Source organism: Monopterus albus, unplaced genomic scaffold, assembly GCF_001952655.1.
Source record: "Monopterus albus unplaced genomic scaffold, M_albus_1.0 scaffold121.1, whole genome shotgun sequence".
In the NCBI taxonomy this organism is placed as follows: Eukaryota; Metazoa; Chordata; class Actinopteri; order Synbranchiformes; family Synbranchidae; genus Monopterus; species Monopterus albus.
This window is the reverse complement of record NW_018128001.1, coordinates 1,745,829-1,763,465: the sequence shown is the minus strand read 5'-3', so window position 1 is coordinate 1,763,465 and position 17,637 is coordinate 1,745,829. Positions and strand designations below refer to the sequence as shown.

At 41.6% G+C, this 17,637-nt stretch overlaps 2 protein-coding genes across 9 annotated transcripts; one reads left to right on the top strand and one right to left on the bottom strand.

The window, feature by feature from the left end:
- Positions 1 to 1,441: 1,441 nt before the first annotated feature.
- LOC109966935 (regulator of G-protein signaling 9-binding protein) lies at positions 1,442 to 5,386 on the top strand. 2 transcript variants are annotated; one of them, XM_020612184.1, is made up of 4 exons: positions 1,442 to 1,968; positions 2,117 to 2,263; positions 4,533 to 4,675; positions 4,835 to 5,386. In XM_020612184.1, the coding sequence occupies exons 1-4, from the start codon at positions 1,767 to 1,769 to the stop codon at positions 5,000 to 5,002; spliced, it is 660 nt and encodes a 219-aa protein (XP_020467840.1). In that variant the 5' UTR covers positions 1,442 to 1,766; the 3' UTR covers positions 5,003 to 5,386. The 2 variants fall into 2 exon arrangements, with proteins under 2 accessions (XP_020467840.1, XP_020467838.1); XM_020612182.1 differs by having other exon boundaries at positions 2,063 to 2,263.
- Positions 5,387 to 7,221: 1,835 nt separating this feature from the next.
- Positions 7,222 to 16,909, bottom strand: LOC109966936 (ubiquitin-conjugating enzyme E2C). Of its 7 annotated transcripts, XM_020612189.1 has the most exons (8): positions 16,824 to 16,900; positions 15,968 to 16,011; positions 13,836 to 13,962; positions 13,352 to 13,379; positions 12,516 to 12,602; positions 12,140 to 12,344; positions 8,699 to 8,758; positions 7,222 to 7,358 (listed from the first exon to the last, which is right to left on the bottom strand). In XM_020612189.1, the coding sequence occupies exons 3-8, from the start codon at positions 13,940 to 13,942 to the stop codon at positions 7,321 to 7,323; spliced, it is 525 nt and encodes a 174-aa protein (XP_020467845.1). In that variant the 5' UTR covers positions 13,943 to 13,962; positions 15,968 to 16,011; positions 16,824 to 16,900; the 3' UTR covers positions 7,222 to 7,320. The 7 variants fall into 7 exon arrangements, with proteins under 7 accessions (XP_020467845.1, XP_020467844.1, XP_020467841.1 ...); XM_020612188.1 differs by lacking the exon at positions 15,968 to 16,011 and having other exon boundaries at positions 16,824 to 16,909; XM_020612185.1 differs by lacking the exon at positions 16,824 to 16,900 and having other exon boundaries at positions 15,968 to 16,124.
- Positions 16,910 to 17,637: the final 728 nt, after the last annotated feature.

The following is a 17,637-nucleotide window of genomic DNA, read 5'->3' as shown; positions in this document are numbered from 1 at the left end:
GACCTGATCAGTGTTTGATTGTTGTGTCTTGTTGCTTTTCTTCTTTTCTCTCTCCTCTATCCACTCACCCCAACCTGTCGAGGCAGAAGGCCGCCCACCAAGAGCTGGGGTCTGTCGGAGGTTTCCTCCTTTTTTCCTCCCTGCTGTCGCTAAGTGCTGCTCAGAGGAATTTGTTGGGTTTTCCCATTAATACTGTATGGTCCAGCTCTTGGTATGTAAAGTTCCCTGAGATAATTGTTGTTGTGAATTGGCACTACAGAAGTAAAACTGAATTGAATTGAATATTGCTACTACAAATATAGTATTTGCTTTGGCTGTGGAGTTTACCTGCTAACATATGTGACAAATCAGATTTAATAAATTTCAGTTGACAGAACAATGTTCTCTGCTAATGGGTTCATGAAACATGACAACAATTACATCTTTTTCATGGATGGAAAAGCCTAGAATAACACCTGAATATCTGCCCCTAAGCCATGTATAAATAACCATGACATGACATACTCTACCTGCACAGGTGAATCCCTGACAGATGAGGTTTGCCTGCGAGGCAGAACTGAAGGTAAAATGAGGATCCTTTGGGGAGATGTTGAGAGGATTCATGCCTCAGCTGGCCTCCAAGCATTAATTAAAAACACAGTTAATCCCCGAGAGAGAAGGAGTGTTCATAGAAACCTGCCTCACGCTGTGGGTCCTCCACTACAGAAGAAGAAGCTGGAAATAGCAGGTAGGATGAACTGGTTTTATTTTTCATTCACAAACTTCAAACAGGACATTCTCAGACGTTTTATAACTTTAATACTGAAAATGTTTGTAGTTTAGTCTTTAAAGCTCTGATTGTTGTCATCTATTTTTTAAACATGTTTGAAACAGATTATTTCTGAAATCAGTGCCGTCAGCTTCAGTATTTGATATGATTAAATGAAGAGTTTGCTGTAGTTGTTAGTTGTTACTAATGTTTCCTTAATGCTAATCAGTTATTGTTGTTTGTTTGTTGAAATCACACACAATTAATTATTTATTTTGATGAAAGCTAATGAAACATAAGAATATTTTAAAGGGAGAAGAAATTTTAAGAAAAAAATGTCCAGATTTGCAGCAGTTTCCATCTTTGTTGTTCCTTTTATATCCTGAATTGGATGTAATATTAAGCATTCATTTGTTGTTACCGAACACAACTAACTCCACTCCGCTGAGAAGAATGATAATACATCTAATATATTTACAATATACTGTATGTATATGACTAGCAAGTGTAACATACACTCACAGGCGAATGTATTAGGAACACCTGTACAACAATGCAATTCAATACAACACTTTCACCGTAACACCTGCGTTTATGAAGCTCAAAATGTTTCGGTTTTTGGTGAAATTGTCATAAATATATAAATTCAATAATGTTAATTAATGAACAATAATGTTTATTATTGAGGTCATAGTTAAAGGTGGTGTTGTACTGGACGACAGTATATTCAGAGGTGTTCCTAATATTCTGACTCTAAATATGATGTACAGTGGAAAAGCACTGAATCACAGGTTGTATTGAGTTATTGAAGCTGATGGAAGCTAGTCTCCATTCCTCCTGTTGTCTGCTGAGTCAAAAATACGCTAAAGAGAATTTCAGACACATTGTTAATGAAAGATTGATCATGTTCAACAAGGTCTACCAACTTGATCCGGCCACCAGGACAGGTAATATTAGTCCTTAGCTACAACAGAACCATAGATGTGCCCCCCTCGCCTGTCAGTTGGGTGATGACAACATGAATCGGTGGCGTCGTTCAGTGGATGAACTGGCCGCACGGCGACGGCAGCAGCGCAAGTGTGAGCGTGCTCAGGAGGCTCTCAGTCGGGTCACTTCCTGTTTCCAGCAGCTGGCCACGTCACTCGGTAGCTCGGCAGACAGCGGCTTCCTGCGAGATGAGATGGACAAGACAAGAGCACTTGCTCATCGGCTCTGCAGCGGTAACAAGACCTGTTCATATACCTGTACACATGCCTTATCATGCGCACATGCTGATATAGTTGTGTACACACCTGGTCATACACCTGTCTGCAGGGCTGTCCCACCATCTGGTGCGTTTGCTGTCAGACTGTGCTTCTGTCCCCTCAGGGGTAGGCAACAGGCAGGTGTTGGAGCGTCTCTGGGTTCTCTTCCTATCTGTGACGGAGAACTTTCTCTCTGATCTCCGAAAGACAAGTGATCTGATTGGACAGTTCCCTCTGACTCAACATGGCAGACCCTCACTGGTAAAGACAGGTCAGTTGGTGGATTCAACTGCCTGTCTGTGGAAGCTCTGTGATTGGCTGAGTGATGAAGCACCTTTCTTTCTTTCTATTCCTTACTTCCTCACCTTCCTACCTTACCTCTTTTCCTTCCTTATTTCTTGTCTGATAAACCAAGTGAACGTGGGCCAGGACGTGGTGTCCTCTTTTTTGGTAACAGTCAGCCTGAATTTATTAAGAGCAGATGTTAATGAAAGGTTGTGTTGGGTGTGTGGGTGCAGGCAAAGAGGGGGGTGGGTCTGGGACACTGGAACACTGTTGAGCCTTGTCAGTGTTGTGGGCCCAACTCAGTGAAACACCAGTTGGTGAGAGGGCGCCCAGCTGATGACCCTGTAGACCTGCCTTCACTTCTGCGCCCACACAGAACTTGTGTTGATGATAATATAGTTACAGACTCACTAGAATTGTTAATAGTCTTCTTTTGCTAGACAGTCTTGGTAGAACAGTGTCAATGGTTGGACAGCTGAGTGGACCCGGCTTTCCACTACAAGCCAGCTGCACCAGCGGCTGCTTAACCTGAGCAAATACAATGCAGACGCTGTGTGTCAAGCCACATATCTCCTCTTTGCTTGGTGAGGACAGGGTTCAGGATGCTTTGTGTTAAGGGCAGGTTAGGTCTGGAAAATGGTGCTGCTTATTGTGGGACTTTGAAGATTTATGACAGCATGGCCTGACACCCCCCCTTTCTGCAGCCAAATAATGGGTAAACATCATTTAACTTGTATACTGAGCTTCCATATGAGTGCTCTCCCATTCTTTGTCACATTTAACTGTGTGTTATTGACAACCTGCTGATGTGTCAAAAACACAACAGCCAGCATCAGGGTTTTAAAATTACAGGGTGCAAAATACTGTGCAGTGTTTTACTAATTAGTGTTGTTCACCACTGCAGATCTCACCCCAATAGTGTTGGACCTCTGGTAAGTACAACCCCTGACTAGGGCCTTTTTGGAGGGGTTATGGAACTATGCCACAGAATGAAATTTAGATCCTGGTTCCTCCAGTTGAAATTCAGCTAGAGGGACTAAATTCTGCAAAAGGTTTGTGTTCCCCAGTGAAAATTCCTTTGGTGGAAAGAGGGCTAAAGTCTCCTGAAGCCTCCATTTGAATCCACTCGAGGGTTGGGCCTCACGGTCCTTTGAAGAATGCTTTGAATCTGGATTGTCTTCAAAACCCCTATAAGGATCACAAACTAATCAAGAACTCATTTTGTATTCCTTTCTGACACCAACAACCTCATCAAGGACCTCTGAACCACACTGATTCACCACTAAGTGATTCCTAGTTCTTCTCCTGTGGGATTCATTCTTCCTCCTCACAAAACCTCCTCAAAATTTCCTGAACATCCTTTCATAAGTATTGGTACCACCCAAAGGACCAATAGACATTCATCAAGGGCCAATGGGACCTTCTCAAGAATTTCTGGAGCCTCTTCAAGAACCCACAGAATTACCTCCAATGTTTATGGTAACAAGAACATGCTCAAGGATTCCTGTAACATTTGAAGGAGTAAAAATATCCTCAGAGAGCCTTAAAAATTCCTTCAAGAACCACAGAAATTCCCAAAAGCTCTATGAAAAAAGCAGAAACATTCTCAAGAAGTCAAAGGAAACTAAGCTACTGAACAATCCATCAGAGGAGCTGACTGCCTAAAAACCATGTTTGGGTTTTACATTTTATATTCCTCTATGACCAGGTCTGAATGTATTTCGAGTGCCAAGACTGGTAAGGTCACGATATTTGTTATGCTATAATTTCATTGTGACTAGGTTTTTACTTTGAGTTTGCAATAGTGTTACTTTCAGTGTTTTAACAATGAAGTGTAGCTGGTGTAAACAATCAGGTTTCACTGTTTTAGCCCGGATGAACACCTGCAGTACAGTAAAATCTTCAAGGACACTGGCAACATCTTGAGACTACTGGAGCTTTTTTGCAGAACCCTTAGAACGTCACCAAGGACACCTGTCTTGCTTCTCCTCCAATGAGCACTTAAACCTCCTTGTGGAGGACATTCTTCACAGACCCCAAGAACCTCCTTAGTGATCCCTGCAACCTCCCCAATGGGTTTCTTGTAGCTCTTTAATGAATCCATAATCTCTGAAGGACAAACCTCCTCTTAGGGTATTGTAACATACCCTCCAACTGTCTTGAGGTCCACTAGAAAATTCTTGGAGCTGTGAAAAAATGCAGTTTTCTGAGGTTCTTGTTAACCTCTTATCCATCTGGCTCTTTCCTGTGTTCAGGTTGTATTGATGGCATGGTGGGCGTGGCAGCTCGGGTGACATCAGTTCAGGTGCCGTGGCTCACCTTGGAAGAGGAACCTAGTCCTGATCTGACCAATCATATCACAGGGCTGGAAGCGATGCTGAGTGAGATGCAGCTGAGGGTGAGATAGAACCACAGGGAGGACACTTCTTTTTAGACCAGAACCAGAAGCAAATCAGACACAGGATCTTGTATCTGTTAGGAGTGTTCATCTGTCCTTTACCTGTATGTGCTGCCTGTGTTCTTCTGTGTTTCATTTCTACTTGTGGGTGCCTTACAGGTTCCAGTGGCGTTCTGGTCGGTGGAGTCAACCCAGCCGGCATGGGCCGAAGCTCATGGTGAACAGACAGAGCCAGAGCACAGCCTGGAGGAGCTGATGGAGGTCGAGGTTGTCTCCAACAAGATGGCTGCCTGCTGCCAGCCACCATGCTGTAGCTGTATGGGGTAGAGGGGGAGGAGTCACAGCCGAAGGTCATCTCACTTTTGTGAACCTGGATTTGGATGATGAAACACCTGATAGCATCACTCTGCTCTAGTCTGTGAATAACAAATGTATAACAGAATTTTACACTACAGGAAATCCTCTTATAAAGTCAGACCCTTATGAACAAAGAATGAGAAAACTTTAACTTGTACTTGACAAGCAGAACTATCATGCAGTGTAATAATGTCACAGGCAGCTATGATAATGTTCTGCTTCAAGATCAAATATAATTACAATTGAAATCTTTAACATTAAAAAGTTCCATTGTGGTAACTTAACATACAGTAAAAAGCAATTTCAAATCAATTTGTAATACATCAAAAATGGTTACAAGAAATAAAGTTGTTTTGACAGAATATACAAATATGCTATAAAGTTGAAAAGCTGAAAAAAATTTAAGTCATGACACTGACTGGATTATTCTATTCTTATATTGTTTTGTTTTCTAGAAATGTACAAACCGGTTATAACTGGCTCAACACTGGTTTACTGGTCCAGGTGTGCTCATGTGAAAAAGGAGGAAGCGGTTTTGATAACATCACCATTACCACAAACCTGAATGTGATCGGTATAAAATCAGAGTGAAACCTGCACACAGATTTATTTATAGCAACAGCAGTTTGTTCAACAAGGTGACCACACATAACATGATAAGAAGCTGCAGAAATAATGTCTAAATATGAAAGTCTGACTCAGGATATTCTCTGAATATTAGCAGCAATTATAAGGGTCTTATTGAAGGAGTATTTTCTGCTCTTTAGTAGGCAAATTTTTGATGCAAGTTACAGTAATGTCAAACTGTTTCTGCTGCAGGAGCAGAGAGCAGAATGGTCAGGTTTGATCTAATGTTCTTTTAGTCATATTAAACGGCGTGTGGCTTCTTTTCTCATAAATAACACAGGTTTAGTTTCTTTTTCCAGTGGTCACCTGTCTCAAATTATTCTGAACAACAGGTGATCCAGAAAACAAAAAAAAACAAGCATTTTGCTCTGAACATGATGGAGAATAGGGCTGCTCCTCAATTTCTTTATATGCATCCACATTGTTGATGCAGGACTAAAACACAAGGAAAAGACATGAGGGAAATGGCTGCGCTTCTAGAAGACTAGAGAAACACCCAGAGACATGAGACATCTTTTCATCTGAAGCGTCCAATCACCAACTGATTTCTGATGAACTGGTGTGGTCAGCGTTTTCTGTTTCGTTGATTTGGGCCCACGAGAGACAGGAGGGTCAACAGTGTTCCGGTGTCTCAGACCCACCCCCTTTTGCCTGCACCCCAACACAAGCTGTCATTAATATCTGCTCTTAATAAATTCAGGATATCTGTCTCTCTAACACATACACAGACCTACACATGTACACACGTATTGAATTTGGACTCTGATATGCTGCTAAAACAACTGATACAAATTCAAATACATTTAAACTGCATTTAGTCCAGTTTTAAAGTTCAGGTTTTGAAAGCTACACATTCATTCTCGTGGAAGTATTTACATAATCTCCTGTCATAGTTATTGATCATTTTGGAAGGTTCCACCAGTGCGACCAACAACACAAGTGTATTCACAGATCTGGTGTCCAAAGCGTCACCCTGATGTTTTATTTATAGTGACCACAGTGATGCATGGTAGATGTGTCAGTGCAAGGGGAGTGACAGGTGTCTTCATGTAAGGAGTCACTGAGCTATAGAGACGGACAATGTGTAGACGAACCCTCACTGTCTAATTAGACCTAATAAATGTGAGGAGAGATTACTGTCTTTACACTGATGATCATAAAAGCAATCGCATTAGAAAAGATAGGTCTTTCATAAACTACCAGGCTACTGTCTAAACAGGATTTGTATGCTCTTCTCCTGATGTAAGCTTCTGGAAAATTAATACACTTTGATCTGCGCTTCCACATGAACTGCATGAGGGAGGGAGGCTATGGAGAGAAATTCTGAGGTTGTTTTGAAGAAAATGTGAGATTCAGGGTCAGGTACTGTTGTAACTGAGTCAGAGTTCAAGTGGACCCTGTTTCCGGAACTGAAAACTCAGACTTTCTCCAAATTCATCGTGAACAAGCTCAGAGCTTCAAACTTAACCTGCTTTCTGGAACAACCCTCAAACAAAATCAGCTTCCTGTTAGCAAGGCGGCTAACATTGACACCATACAGGAATTTGACATAAAATCTGGTGTGTGTTGACTTAATAACTTTATTGATACAGAAGGTGAACAAACAGAAAAATACTTTACAAACACAGAAGACAAACAAAAGAATAAAACCTGGTGCAGGTTCACTTCTTGAAGGTCGAATGCAGATGAGCTTTAAAAGCTGAAAGAGAAACAGCTATTAGAATTACAACTCCCATCAGCCCTTGCTAATGGCTTGACACCAGAGCCATTAAGTTAGGAGAGCTGCGGCACTGAGGGGTCGAAATGGCAGCAGGTTACATGACTTACATAGCTTCAAATCATTAATTATTAAAGTGACAATAATTGAGAAACAGTCAAAAAGGTAAAAAGAAAAAAAAAAAGCCTTGACATGTCACCAACTTAAACTTCTTAAGACAGCAGCCTAGTCAGTGCAACTGTGACACTGTCGCTAATGTTCAGAACTATTGAACATTCCCATGACCCGTCATTACCTTATTTTAAAGGTTCCTTATAAAATCAATGGAGATTACTCTCCTTCACGTCCAGCCTTTGATCTATTGATTACTGACAGTGGATAAGGATCATCACTTTATTTGACCAAGTATGGTACACACACACACACACACGAGGAATTTGTTTCCGGTACAGAACCGAGGCAACCATCTGCGTTGGGAAACGCCCACTCTACCCCCTGAATCTCAGTGATTAGTAAATCAATAATGGTAATAAAAATCAAATAATTTAATGGCAGTCAAACTTTAGTTTCAAACTTAAAAACCAATTTAGTTTAGCAGCTAATAAAACTGAAACATGACAAAGATTTAAGTGAAACCAAATTACGTTTGAATTTTTTTTCTGATTTCAGTTAGCTTCTAATGAAATAAATAAAAATGTATTACAGTGTTGATCGTTTACACAACTGATAGAGGGAGAATTCAGCTCATAAAAATGTGCAAATCCAGAGATGACGACTTAAGTTTCACCTTTGGGCCCAGTCCAACCAAATCGCTGTGATGATGGTAGAAGTTTCTACTCATTTTTGAAACATCTTATTTGTCTTGGCCTCAAATTGTTGCCGAGATAAAACAGGATTTTTTTTTCTGCTGAAAACAGACTGTTTGTCAAACAACTGATTCTCATTTATTTATTGAACTTGTGTAACCTGTAATTTAAAAGTACAATAATTCCATCTGTGGTTAAGTATAAAGTAGCACAGAATGAAAAATACTGAAGTACCCCCAAACTGTGCTTCAGTATTGTAGTAGAAGTACTTTATTACCTTCCAGCTGTGTTACTTTGTCCAACATTTATCTGCTGCACTTATAAACAGGCTAAACTCCAGGATCAGTTTTTGGATTGCAACTCAAACAAGTTTGAGAAAACACAAGTGACATCGTAGCTGGTTTGCGGCCGAGTCACTGTTGTAGTGCCGTTACACATTGTTATACACCTGCATCGTTTGTGTTGGCTGACAAACTGATCACCATCACCTGACATTACTGTGGTGATGTCTCTCACCTTTTTGATCGTCCCACAGTTCAGCCGCCACCATATTCAGAGGACTCTCGTTGTTCGGTTCTGAAAAGGAAAAAACAGTGTGAAACCAAGCCTCATCTTGTATTGTCAGGGTTTAAGATGGATTACAGGTGTTAGTTACTGTGGCTGGGCAGCTCACAAACACAACCAGATGTTCAGAGACTAAAAACACTGGATGCAGGGTTTTCCCTGCCACAGAAATGTTTAGGCACGGCACCCCTAAGCTGGATGCACATACAGTATAATGGTATCATACCAGAACAAATAATAAAACAATGGTAAATTTCATATCCGGGGTGGATTTGGGGATCTCAATCTGAAACATAAACTAGTAACAGGATTGACCTGTTAAAATCAGTGTTTGAACAAACATTTGTGCAACTGGTGTGTGACAGCAACACCAAGCTAATCAAACAGCTGACTGGATATTTCTCTGTACCATCAACTAGGGGTAGTGGCTACAACCATCAATAATGTTAGCCTCCACAGAGAATAAAATGAAGTGCAACCATTTTGTTGGAAACCAATTCTTGTGAAATAAAGCCAACATAACGAATTGGGTTATGTTACCCAGGGGTTCTGAAACTAGTTACTGATGATCAAAATACTTGCCAGTAAATCCTCTGTCAATTAGGAATAAAAAAAAGTTAGTGTCACTGCAAGATTTCTGACCGTCAGTATTACCACTTCAAATTTTAAATATCATTAAAACCATAGCCAATGTTCAGACTTAGAAAAAGTTCCCTGCTGAAAGGTTATACACTGTCCAGGACCAACCAACGTTAGAGGTTCTCAGACGCAAGCACAGTCTGCAACGCGGGTTTGTTCAGCTCTGTGAAAACATGGCAGAACGCAGTGGTAGGCTGAGTGTGAATGCTAATAATTGTTTGTGGTTTTCAAAATAAAACCTTAAGTGAATGATTTCTGCAAGTACATTTAACACATATTTAACAGTACCACGATAATAATGATAACTGGCCCTGGAGCTCTACGTTTCTGATGAGCAGTCCCCAGCCACATCGACCTGATCAGTGTTTGATTGTTGTGTCTTGTTGCTTTTCTTCTTTTGTCTCTCCTCTATCCACTCACCCCAACCGGTCGAGGCAGAAGGCCGCCCACCAAGAGCCAGGGTCTGTCAGAGGTTTCTCCCGTTAAAGGGAGGTTTTCCTCCCCACTGTCGCCGAGTGCTGCTCAAGGGGGATTTGTTGGGTTTTTCCTATAACAGTGTAAGGTCTAGACCTGACTGTGTCAAGTGTCCTGAGACAACTGTTGTCGCCAAGTGATGCTCAGAGGGGATTTGTTGAGTTTTTCCCTTGATAATAATGATAATAATAATAATAATAATAATAATAATAGTAATAAGGTCTAGACCTTACTTTGTAAAAGTGCCCTGAGACGACTTTTGTTGTGATTTAGAGCTACACAAATAAAACTGAATTGAGTTTAATAATTGTGGTTACTACGTGGCATACGTGACTATTTATCCAGGATAAGGATAATCACCTTTATTGGCCAAGTATGTTACACACATAGAGGTACAGGTACAGAACTGATGGCAGCCATCTGCAGCGCCACCTCAACCGATGGCTAACCCATCAGGGGCAATGGAGGGGGTTCAGTGTCTTGCCCAAGGACACTTTGACCATGTGGACTACTGGCACCGAGATTCAAACCTTCATCCTTCTGGTTGGGAGACGACTGCTCTACCCACCGCACCACTGTTGCCTCCCCAAAAGATATTTTCACCTTATTGCCTGAAGAAGCATCAGATTACTACACTATCCTCTAGCCCTACACTGGATCAAAGCCACCTCATGACTGCAGACTGGCTCGACCTGCTGACAACTGCGCGCCTCTGACCTGCAGCAAAGTTACTAAAATATTCACATATTCTAACGCAAATGACATCTCTCTCCAACCATAGTGAGGTAGACAACAAGCTATAACTTAGGCTTCATCAAACCGAGCCTCCTCCGTGCTGCACAGACCGGTCTCTATGCAGCCACTGTGAGACGAGTGCGCAGGAACCGCCTCCAGCTCGTTCTGATGAAACTTTGGCTGCAGCTTGTTGTCGACCTTACTGAGGTTGTAAAAGGGGTCATATGCGTTTTAACAATGTTTTGCTTATGATTTATTGATCCAAGAACTTGTGAAATTTAGTTTATCCTTACTACTTTAATTCAGTTTTCATATTTTATTTATTCTGTGTTTATACTACTCTTATTCTATTTTAGTTTCTTAAATGATATGGTCATTCAACATTAGGTGGGAGAGAAACAGTATTTCGATTTTTCTGGATGTTCTGCACATATAGTGAATTGACAATGAAAAATCTTTGATCTGGATCTTTAGCGAACTCTCCCTGGAACCCACAGGGTATGCTGTAGTGGGCTACCATTGATGACCTGTTTCTGTCACAATCTCACTTCAGCAGAGCAACCACACACACACTGTTACAACGCTTTCACCTCCCATATTGTGATGCACTACATTTCATTTCCACTGTATGTTTGCACTTTGCAGAATCATGGACACAGCCTGCACAACACAGCACCATCAGAAAATGCAGACAGTTTTCTGATGTTTTCTCCATTAATATCAAATAGATTAAAGTCCAGGCAAAGCAAAAAAATAAAAATAAAACAAAATCTGTTTCTATATATTCCAGAAAATTATTGCTGAAAATGTGGAAAGACAGAACTATGTTGTGCTGAATGGTGGAGTTAAACCATTAAAGAGTTATTCAGCATTTTGGAGATTAGCGGACTCTGTAGCAGCTGTAGGGTCCACTGTGTGGCTGTTAACGCCCTCATGCCCCTCTCCAACTGCGGTCTGTTCAGACCTGTTCCGCGTTCACTGTAGGTGTTCCTACTTTTGTCATCTTTTAATAGTGAGGCGGCAGCGTTAATGTTATTTCTTAAAAAACAAAAAACAAAACTGTAGCTGTAAATATTCGTCTGTGCTCACATCGAGTGCCCCTAATAACAAATGCAGGCATAGAGCTCTGTGCTCTCTATCATTTATAACATTAGTGTTGGGAGGAGACGTAATGTTAAGGATGGCTCCAGTGCGTCATTGAGCCTTGCTTTTGAACCCAAAAAAAAATCAAAAATTATGAAATCATAACCCCACCAATCAGTGCTACATAGCGTTGTCCTTTCATGTCTTCAGCAACTATTTTCTAACATAATGTGTTTATAAACAGGTCACTGATTTTGCTGCACCCAGACTTTAAAAACCCCAATTTCATGATTCGGACTTTAAAACCCATAAAAACATACGTTCACTAAAATATTCCAGGTTCAAGTTGGTTTCTGCTGAAAACAATCAGATATGACTGTAACAGCAGGTGCTACTACCTGACATCCTCAATACACTCCCACCAGTTTAAACTGGTTAATGTTAACTGGTTGTGCTGGTTACCTCCCAGCAGACTCTGGATGGACAGCAGGATGGAGCGGACATCGTAGAGCGCTGACCACTTGTCCTTTAGGATGTCGAGACAGATGAATCCATGCTCGTCCACGTTGGGATGAAAACACGGCGTCACAAACTTCACGTGAGGAGCCTGGTATGGATAGCCAGCAGGGAACTCCAGAGACAGCCGGTACCTGAGGCCCTCGTACACCTGAGACAGGTGAGCACAGACATTTGCCTGACTTGTGAAGGTTCTTGTTTACCCTGAGCTCGTCTGATCAGGCACTTTCCTCCACTGTAGTTACAGTGCAGCTCTGACATCAGTAACATTAGTAACATATTGATTACTCACTATTGTGTGTGCGTGTGTGAGAGAACGTACCGTCCCCTGAGCTCCGTCGATTGTTCCAACCCATTTGAAGAGATTATCCGATTCTGGGAACGCTGAGATGCCCTTATTACCTGACATCTGCATCATCAACAGAGACAGGTCACATGATGTCATCACCACATCAGGTCAGAAATTGGACCGTGAACAGCAGAACAGGTTTTGTCCAAACACAGTTCAGATTTTAATTGGATTTCCATAAAACCTAACTACAGTCCTATGTCCACTCCCTACTGCTGTGCTCTGACTGGCTGATGGAGCCGATTCTCCAGTGATTGGTAGCATTTGATTAACTTTGTTATTTAGCGTTTGCAGAATATTTCTACTCCCTCTTTGTCTTTCCCTCATTTTATCCTCTCCTTAATAAATTCTTTAGCCGATTAAAAGCCCTCCTCTCTACTCTTAACAGTTTTCACCTTAGGAGCTCTTTTAGGAGCCAAAATGCTTTGTGAATAACTTATCTTCCCTAGGGTTTAGTCTTAAATTAATAATTAAAAAAAACAAAACAAAACAAAAAAAAAAACAACAACACACAATTCAGAAAACATCACAGTTCTAAGATTGTTCTCAGGAGTTTGGCACGAGGAACCAGATGTTGAAAGGCAAAACCCAAGAGTCCCAAGATACTGGATCTAAATCTGACTGAATGCTCTCAAACCCCATCAATACATGTGACCAACATGTTACCACCGCATGTATAGGATGAGGTGCAGTGCTCTTTATCAAAGTGAATGAGTGAACATGTGAATCCTAGCTAGCATGGTGAATGAAGACATATCTGTAATCATGTTCATTTTCCCTGTGAAACGAATATAACTGAATTAACTCACCATCAGAGTCATGAGCTCCTGCTGCAGCCTGCTGACACAGACACATGTTAAACATCTGTATCACATCTGTCACTGCAAACATCCTCAGGCAGAACCGTCTGACATTTATATGGAACATGGAAACACCGTCTACATTATGCTGCAACTAAGGATAATCACCTTTATTTGGCCAAGTATGTAACACACACAAGGAATCTGTTTCCGGTACAGAACCGGAACAAGAAAAAAAACATATTCTGTAAATATGCTAATAATGGATTGGTTCTGTCATCTTTAAAGTAAAACTGACAAACATTTGCATCATTTATATCTAACAGCAAATCTCTTTGCGTTTTGGACTGCTGGTCGACAAAACACAAGTTAGCACAGTGGTGATCATTTATACTTTAGAAAGAGTTCTGTGAAATCACAGTGCGTTCATAATAGCAACGTTAGCGTTTTCCAATACAGTCGCAACAGGACGGAGCACTTTGTTGTCTCTCACCGTTTGGAGACCGAGCCTCTGGCCGAGGTGCCGCCACTCTCGCTGCCCTTCAGGGCGGCTGTGGAGGAAGCTGCAGCCGCTGCGGGGTCCATGTTCTGGGAGGCCATTGGTGGTAACGGTACAGTTCCTGCCAGACACCAACAGGTAGGTTAAAGACAGGCAGGCAGGCAGATCGGTACTCAGACACCGACACAGAGCTCAAAGACGGCGAACAAACTCGTCAGATTCTCAGCAGCCACCGCTAGCTGTATCGTTAGCTAACAACAGCTAAAGCGTAGCCATCGGATGATACCGACTGTTAATATGTCAAGAATAAAAGCTTATATATATGTATCAGTGAAGAATAATTGCCGCTGGACTTACAACTGCCCAGTCCGGTGATTGTTGACAGGGTTACAAAGGTTAGCCGGTAAAGTCGATTCATTAACTTGTTTTGTTCCAGTTCTGTTTTAACCTAGCTAACGTTAACCCTAATGAAGTTAGCTGGCCGGCTAACTGAACTTTAGCTCTGCCGTTAACCTGTTTAGTACTGAATCCCCTAAGACGAGAAACGAACCGTTGCTGAAGATCAACGAGTAGCCTACACACAGCACAAGCACATCCAGATTTGTAAAGTAGACGTTAAATCTACCTGCGAGACTCACCGTGTGTCGATAACTTAGCAATCTTCTTCTTCTTCTTCTTCTGTTGTTTAATGTAACTTATCAGTCCAAACTGTACCTCTGATTCAAACTATAGACACTCCCGCCTCCCGATTTAAACAAACGCTACCTCACTCACACAGCCAATCAGCGCCGGAGGTTTAAAAGCTAACCACATCATGCTGGCCAATGACAAGGGCTCGCACGGAGAAACAGCGATGTGATTGGGCGCGCCGGGAATATAATGAACCTGACAAACTGCGTAAAACTTTGAGGCAAAACTATAAAGACAATTTTTAGATTTTTATATTAATAAATTAGCTATTTTGCAACGGACAAATGTACAGTTTTTGAGTTCAATTCAATTCAATATTATTTGTATAGCGACAAATCACAACAAAAATCATCTCAGGGCACTTGAAATAAGGTCCAGACCTTATCATCATCATCACTACTACTACTACTACTACTACTACTAGACTAGATTAGATTCAACTTTATTGTCATTACCCATGTACATGTCCAAGGCAACGAAATACAGTTTCGCATCTAACCAGAAGTGCAATAACAGCAGTGCAGAGTGTGAGTATCTACAGTCTGTATAGTCAGAACTAATTTAGTGATGGATATGTACAGTTCATATTTACAGTAAGATATGTAGGGTAATGTACAATGTACAACAGACTATGGATTCAAATTACAAGTAATGGACAAGGTACATTAAGCTTATAGAACACTAGTGCAATGGGATGAAATGGAATGAAACAGTGCAGAATAAGAAGATAAGTTACATGAGTGAACAGTTCAATGGATGTAAATAGTGTAAAGATAAAAATTAATATGGAGTTTTTGCCTGTGAGTAGTGTATATGCAAATTAACAGATCACTTCAGTGTTACAGGTAACAGAAGTGTATTGCATGAGTCCCGGGAGGAGAGATGAGAAAGGGTGAGGGGTGTATATCTGTGCAAATTCTCAGTCATCCAGGTCATAGTAAACCGCAACCAAAATAACCTTGGAAATCAACTGGACTTGGATTTCACAGCTGTGGGGAAGAAGCTGTTCCTGAGTCTACTGGTTTTGGTCCGGAGGCTCCTGAAGCGCCGCCCAGAGGGTAGGCGGTCAAACAGTTTGTGAGCAGGGTGGAGGAGTCAGGTAAAAAAAACAACAACTAAATTCTGTGCAGATCTGGGTCATCTTGATTGTGCCTTATATATATATATGGCCATAAAACATCAAGAAAAATATGGCTTTGTTTAGATATCTGAGGAGAACAAATTTAATAAAGAGAATTTAGTTTTTTCGTCTTTCGTAATTGTTTTTATTCCTTTATTTTAGTTGAGAAATAGTATATTGTCTCCTGATCCACAGTCCAGTTGGTGGAGGTGATGCACCATTTCATTGTTTGCCAACCGCCATTAAACCAGAGGAAGAGGAAGAAGAAGAAGAAGAAGAAGAAGAAGAAGAAGGAAGTCGGAGTAGTGTAGTTTACGTTCGCTGAAGAAGATGAATGCGCCTCCTGCTTTCGAGTCGTTTCTGTTGTTTGAAGGAGAGAAAAAGATCAGCATCACCAAAGATACCAAAGTTCCCAACGCATGTTTGTTCACCCTGAACAAGGAGGACCACACGCTGGGCAACATTATCCGAGCGTAAGAGGCTAACACTGCTACCACACAGCTAACAGAGTAACCGGCTACAGACGTCGTGCTAACGGCTTCAAACGGGACCACACGGTGGACACCATCGTCAGTGTTTCAGTGTGAGAGGCTGGCCCCGACTCTTCTTTTGTAAAAGTAAATCACGATGTTGAAATCAGGTCAAATATCACAGTTATGTGGCTTGTCCAGAGTATTTTGGTCTCCACATTCTGGTGACTTTCAAATAAAGCGGTTTAACCAGGATTCAAGCCTATGGCCGCACCCTCGTCGATAGAAATAGGATCGGGGACGATGTAAATTAATTTTGAGACAAATTTAGGACGAAAGGTGTGAAAAAACGTGCTACTTTCACAACTAATACCGATGAAAATTAAGCTGCTATTTAGTGCAGCACACAGCTAAACGCGCCCAAACGTCACCGCCAGTATTCACCCAATTAAGCAGCAGCACACAGCCGCTTCCCCGAGTTTTAACACGTACCGTCCGGGTCCGTGCAGGCCCAGCCCACCGGCGGTGTAGCACCTACAAGGACTTTGTGAAATAAATGCTGAAAGTGAACTTGTAGATGAGATAAAACAGCTCATTAAACTGTTCCGACAGGACACATTTTAGCGAAGAATACGGAACATTTTCTACAAATTAAAGCTCTGTCAGTGTGATCACGGTGTTTAAAATACACATTACCAGTACCTGATCACGTGTTTTGTCTGTTTGTGTCAGTCAGCTATTGAAGGATCCTCAAGTTCTGTTTGCTGGGTATAAAGTTCCTCATCCTCTAGAGCACAAGATTGTCATCAGAGTGCAGACCACACCTGACTACAGTCCACAGGTAACACACGTCTGAGTATGTTCAGCAGCTCATGAGGCTTTTGTTTTGACAGGAAGTGATGTCATGTTTCTGATGCTCTCATTGACAGGAAGCATTTACAAACGCCATCACAGACCTGATCAGTGAACTCTCTCTATTGGAGGAACGTTTTAGAGTCGCCATCAAAGACAAACAGGAAGGCATTGAGTGATGCCCGGCCTCCGATGGTGTCACTTTGTTGTTCACATTGTCCTCACTGTTTATTTTTATAAATAAAGTCTGATGTCACAAGCTGTAGGGTGTGGTGTGTGCCGTACCTGTAGCTCAAGTGAGTCCTCTGGTGTGCTGTGGTCCCTCTGCCAGCCCATCACCTGTTCTCTGATGTTTACCGTCCTGTTTAGTTTATGATTGATAGACAGGTGAAGCCGATTGCCCTGGTCTTGACCACCTGGTGAACTGCTCCAGGACAAAGAAGTCAACACTGGATGTTTTTTGTGTCTCTAATGCAGTCATTCCACTGCCACCAGGACCCGTGTCGTACCCATGCCATACTAGGCTTTTTCATAGTGATGTCCAAATGAAGCAATGAACCAGTAACCACTTCATAAATCCTATTGGCAATGAACCAGTAACCACTTCATAAATTCTATTGAACATCGGTTCATTCAGAGGTTCGTTTCAGTGACATCTAGTGGT

Bases quoted from the DNA above. Each gene is read 5' to 3' on its own strand.
- LOC109966935 (XM_020612182.1), top strand. From the start codon at position 1,767: ATGAATCGGTGGCGTCGTTCAGTGGATGAACTGGCCGCACGGCGACGG. The intron at 2,264-4,532 runs GTCAGTTGGTGG...TCCTGTGTTCAG, and splicing joins ACCCTCACTGGTAAAGACAG to GTTGTATTGATGGCATGGTG. The intron at 4,676-4,834 runs GTGAGATAGAAC...GGTGCCTTACAG, and splicing joins TGAGTGAGATGCAGCTGAGG to GTTCCAGTGGCGTTCTGGTC.
- LOC109966936 (XM_020612185.1), bottom strand. From the start codon at position 16,115: ATGTTGCCCAGCGTGTGGTCCTCCTTGTTCAGGGTGAACAAACATGCG. The intron at 13,963-15,967 runs GTAAACTACACT...GGTGTCTGGCAG, and splicing joins ATTCATCTTCTTCAGCGAAC to GAACTGTACCGTTACCACCA. The intron at 8,759-12,139 runs GTAACCAGCACA...TTTCCTTTTCAG, and splicing joins CATCCAGAGTCTGCTGGGAG to AACCGAACAACGAGAGTCCT.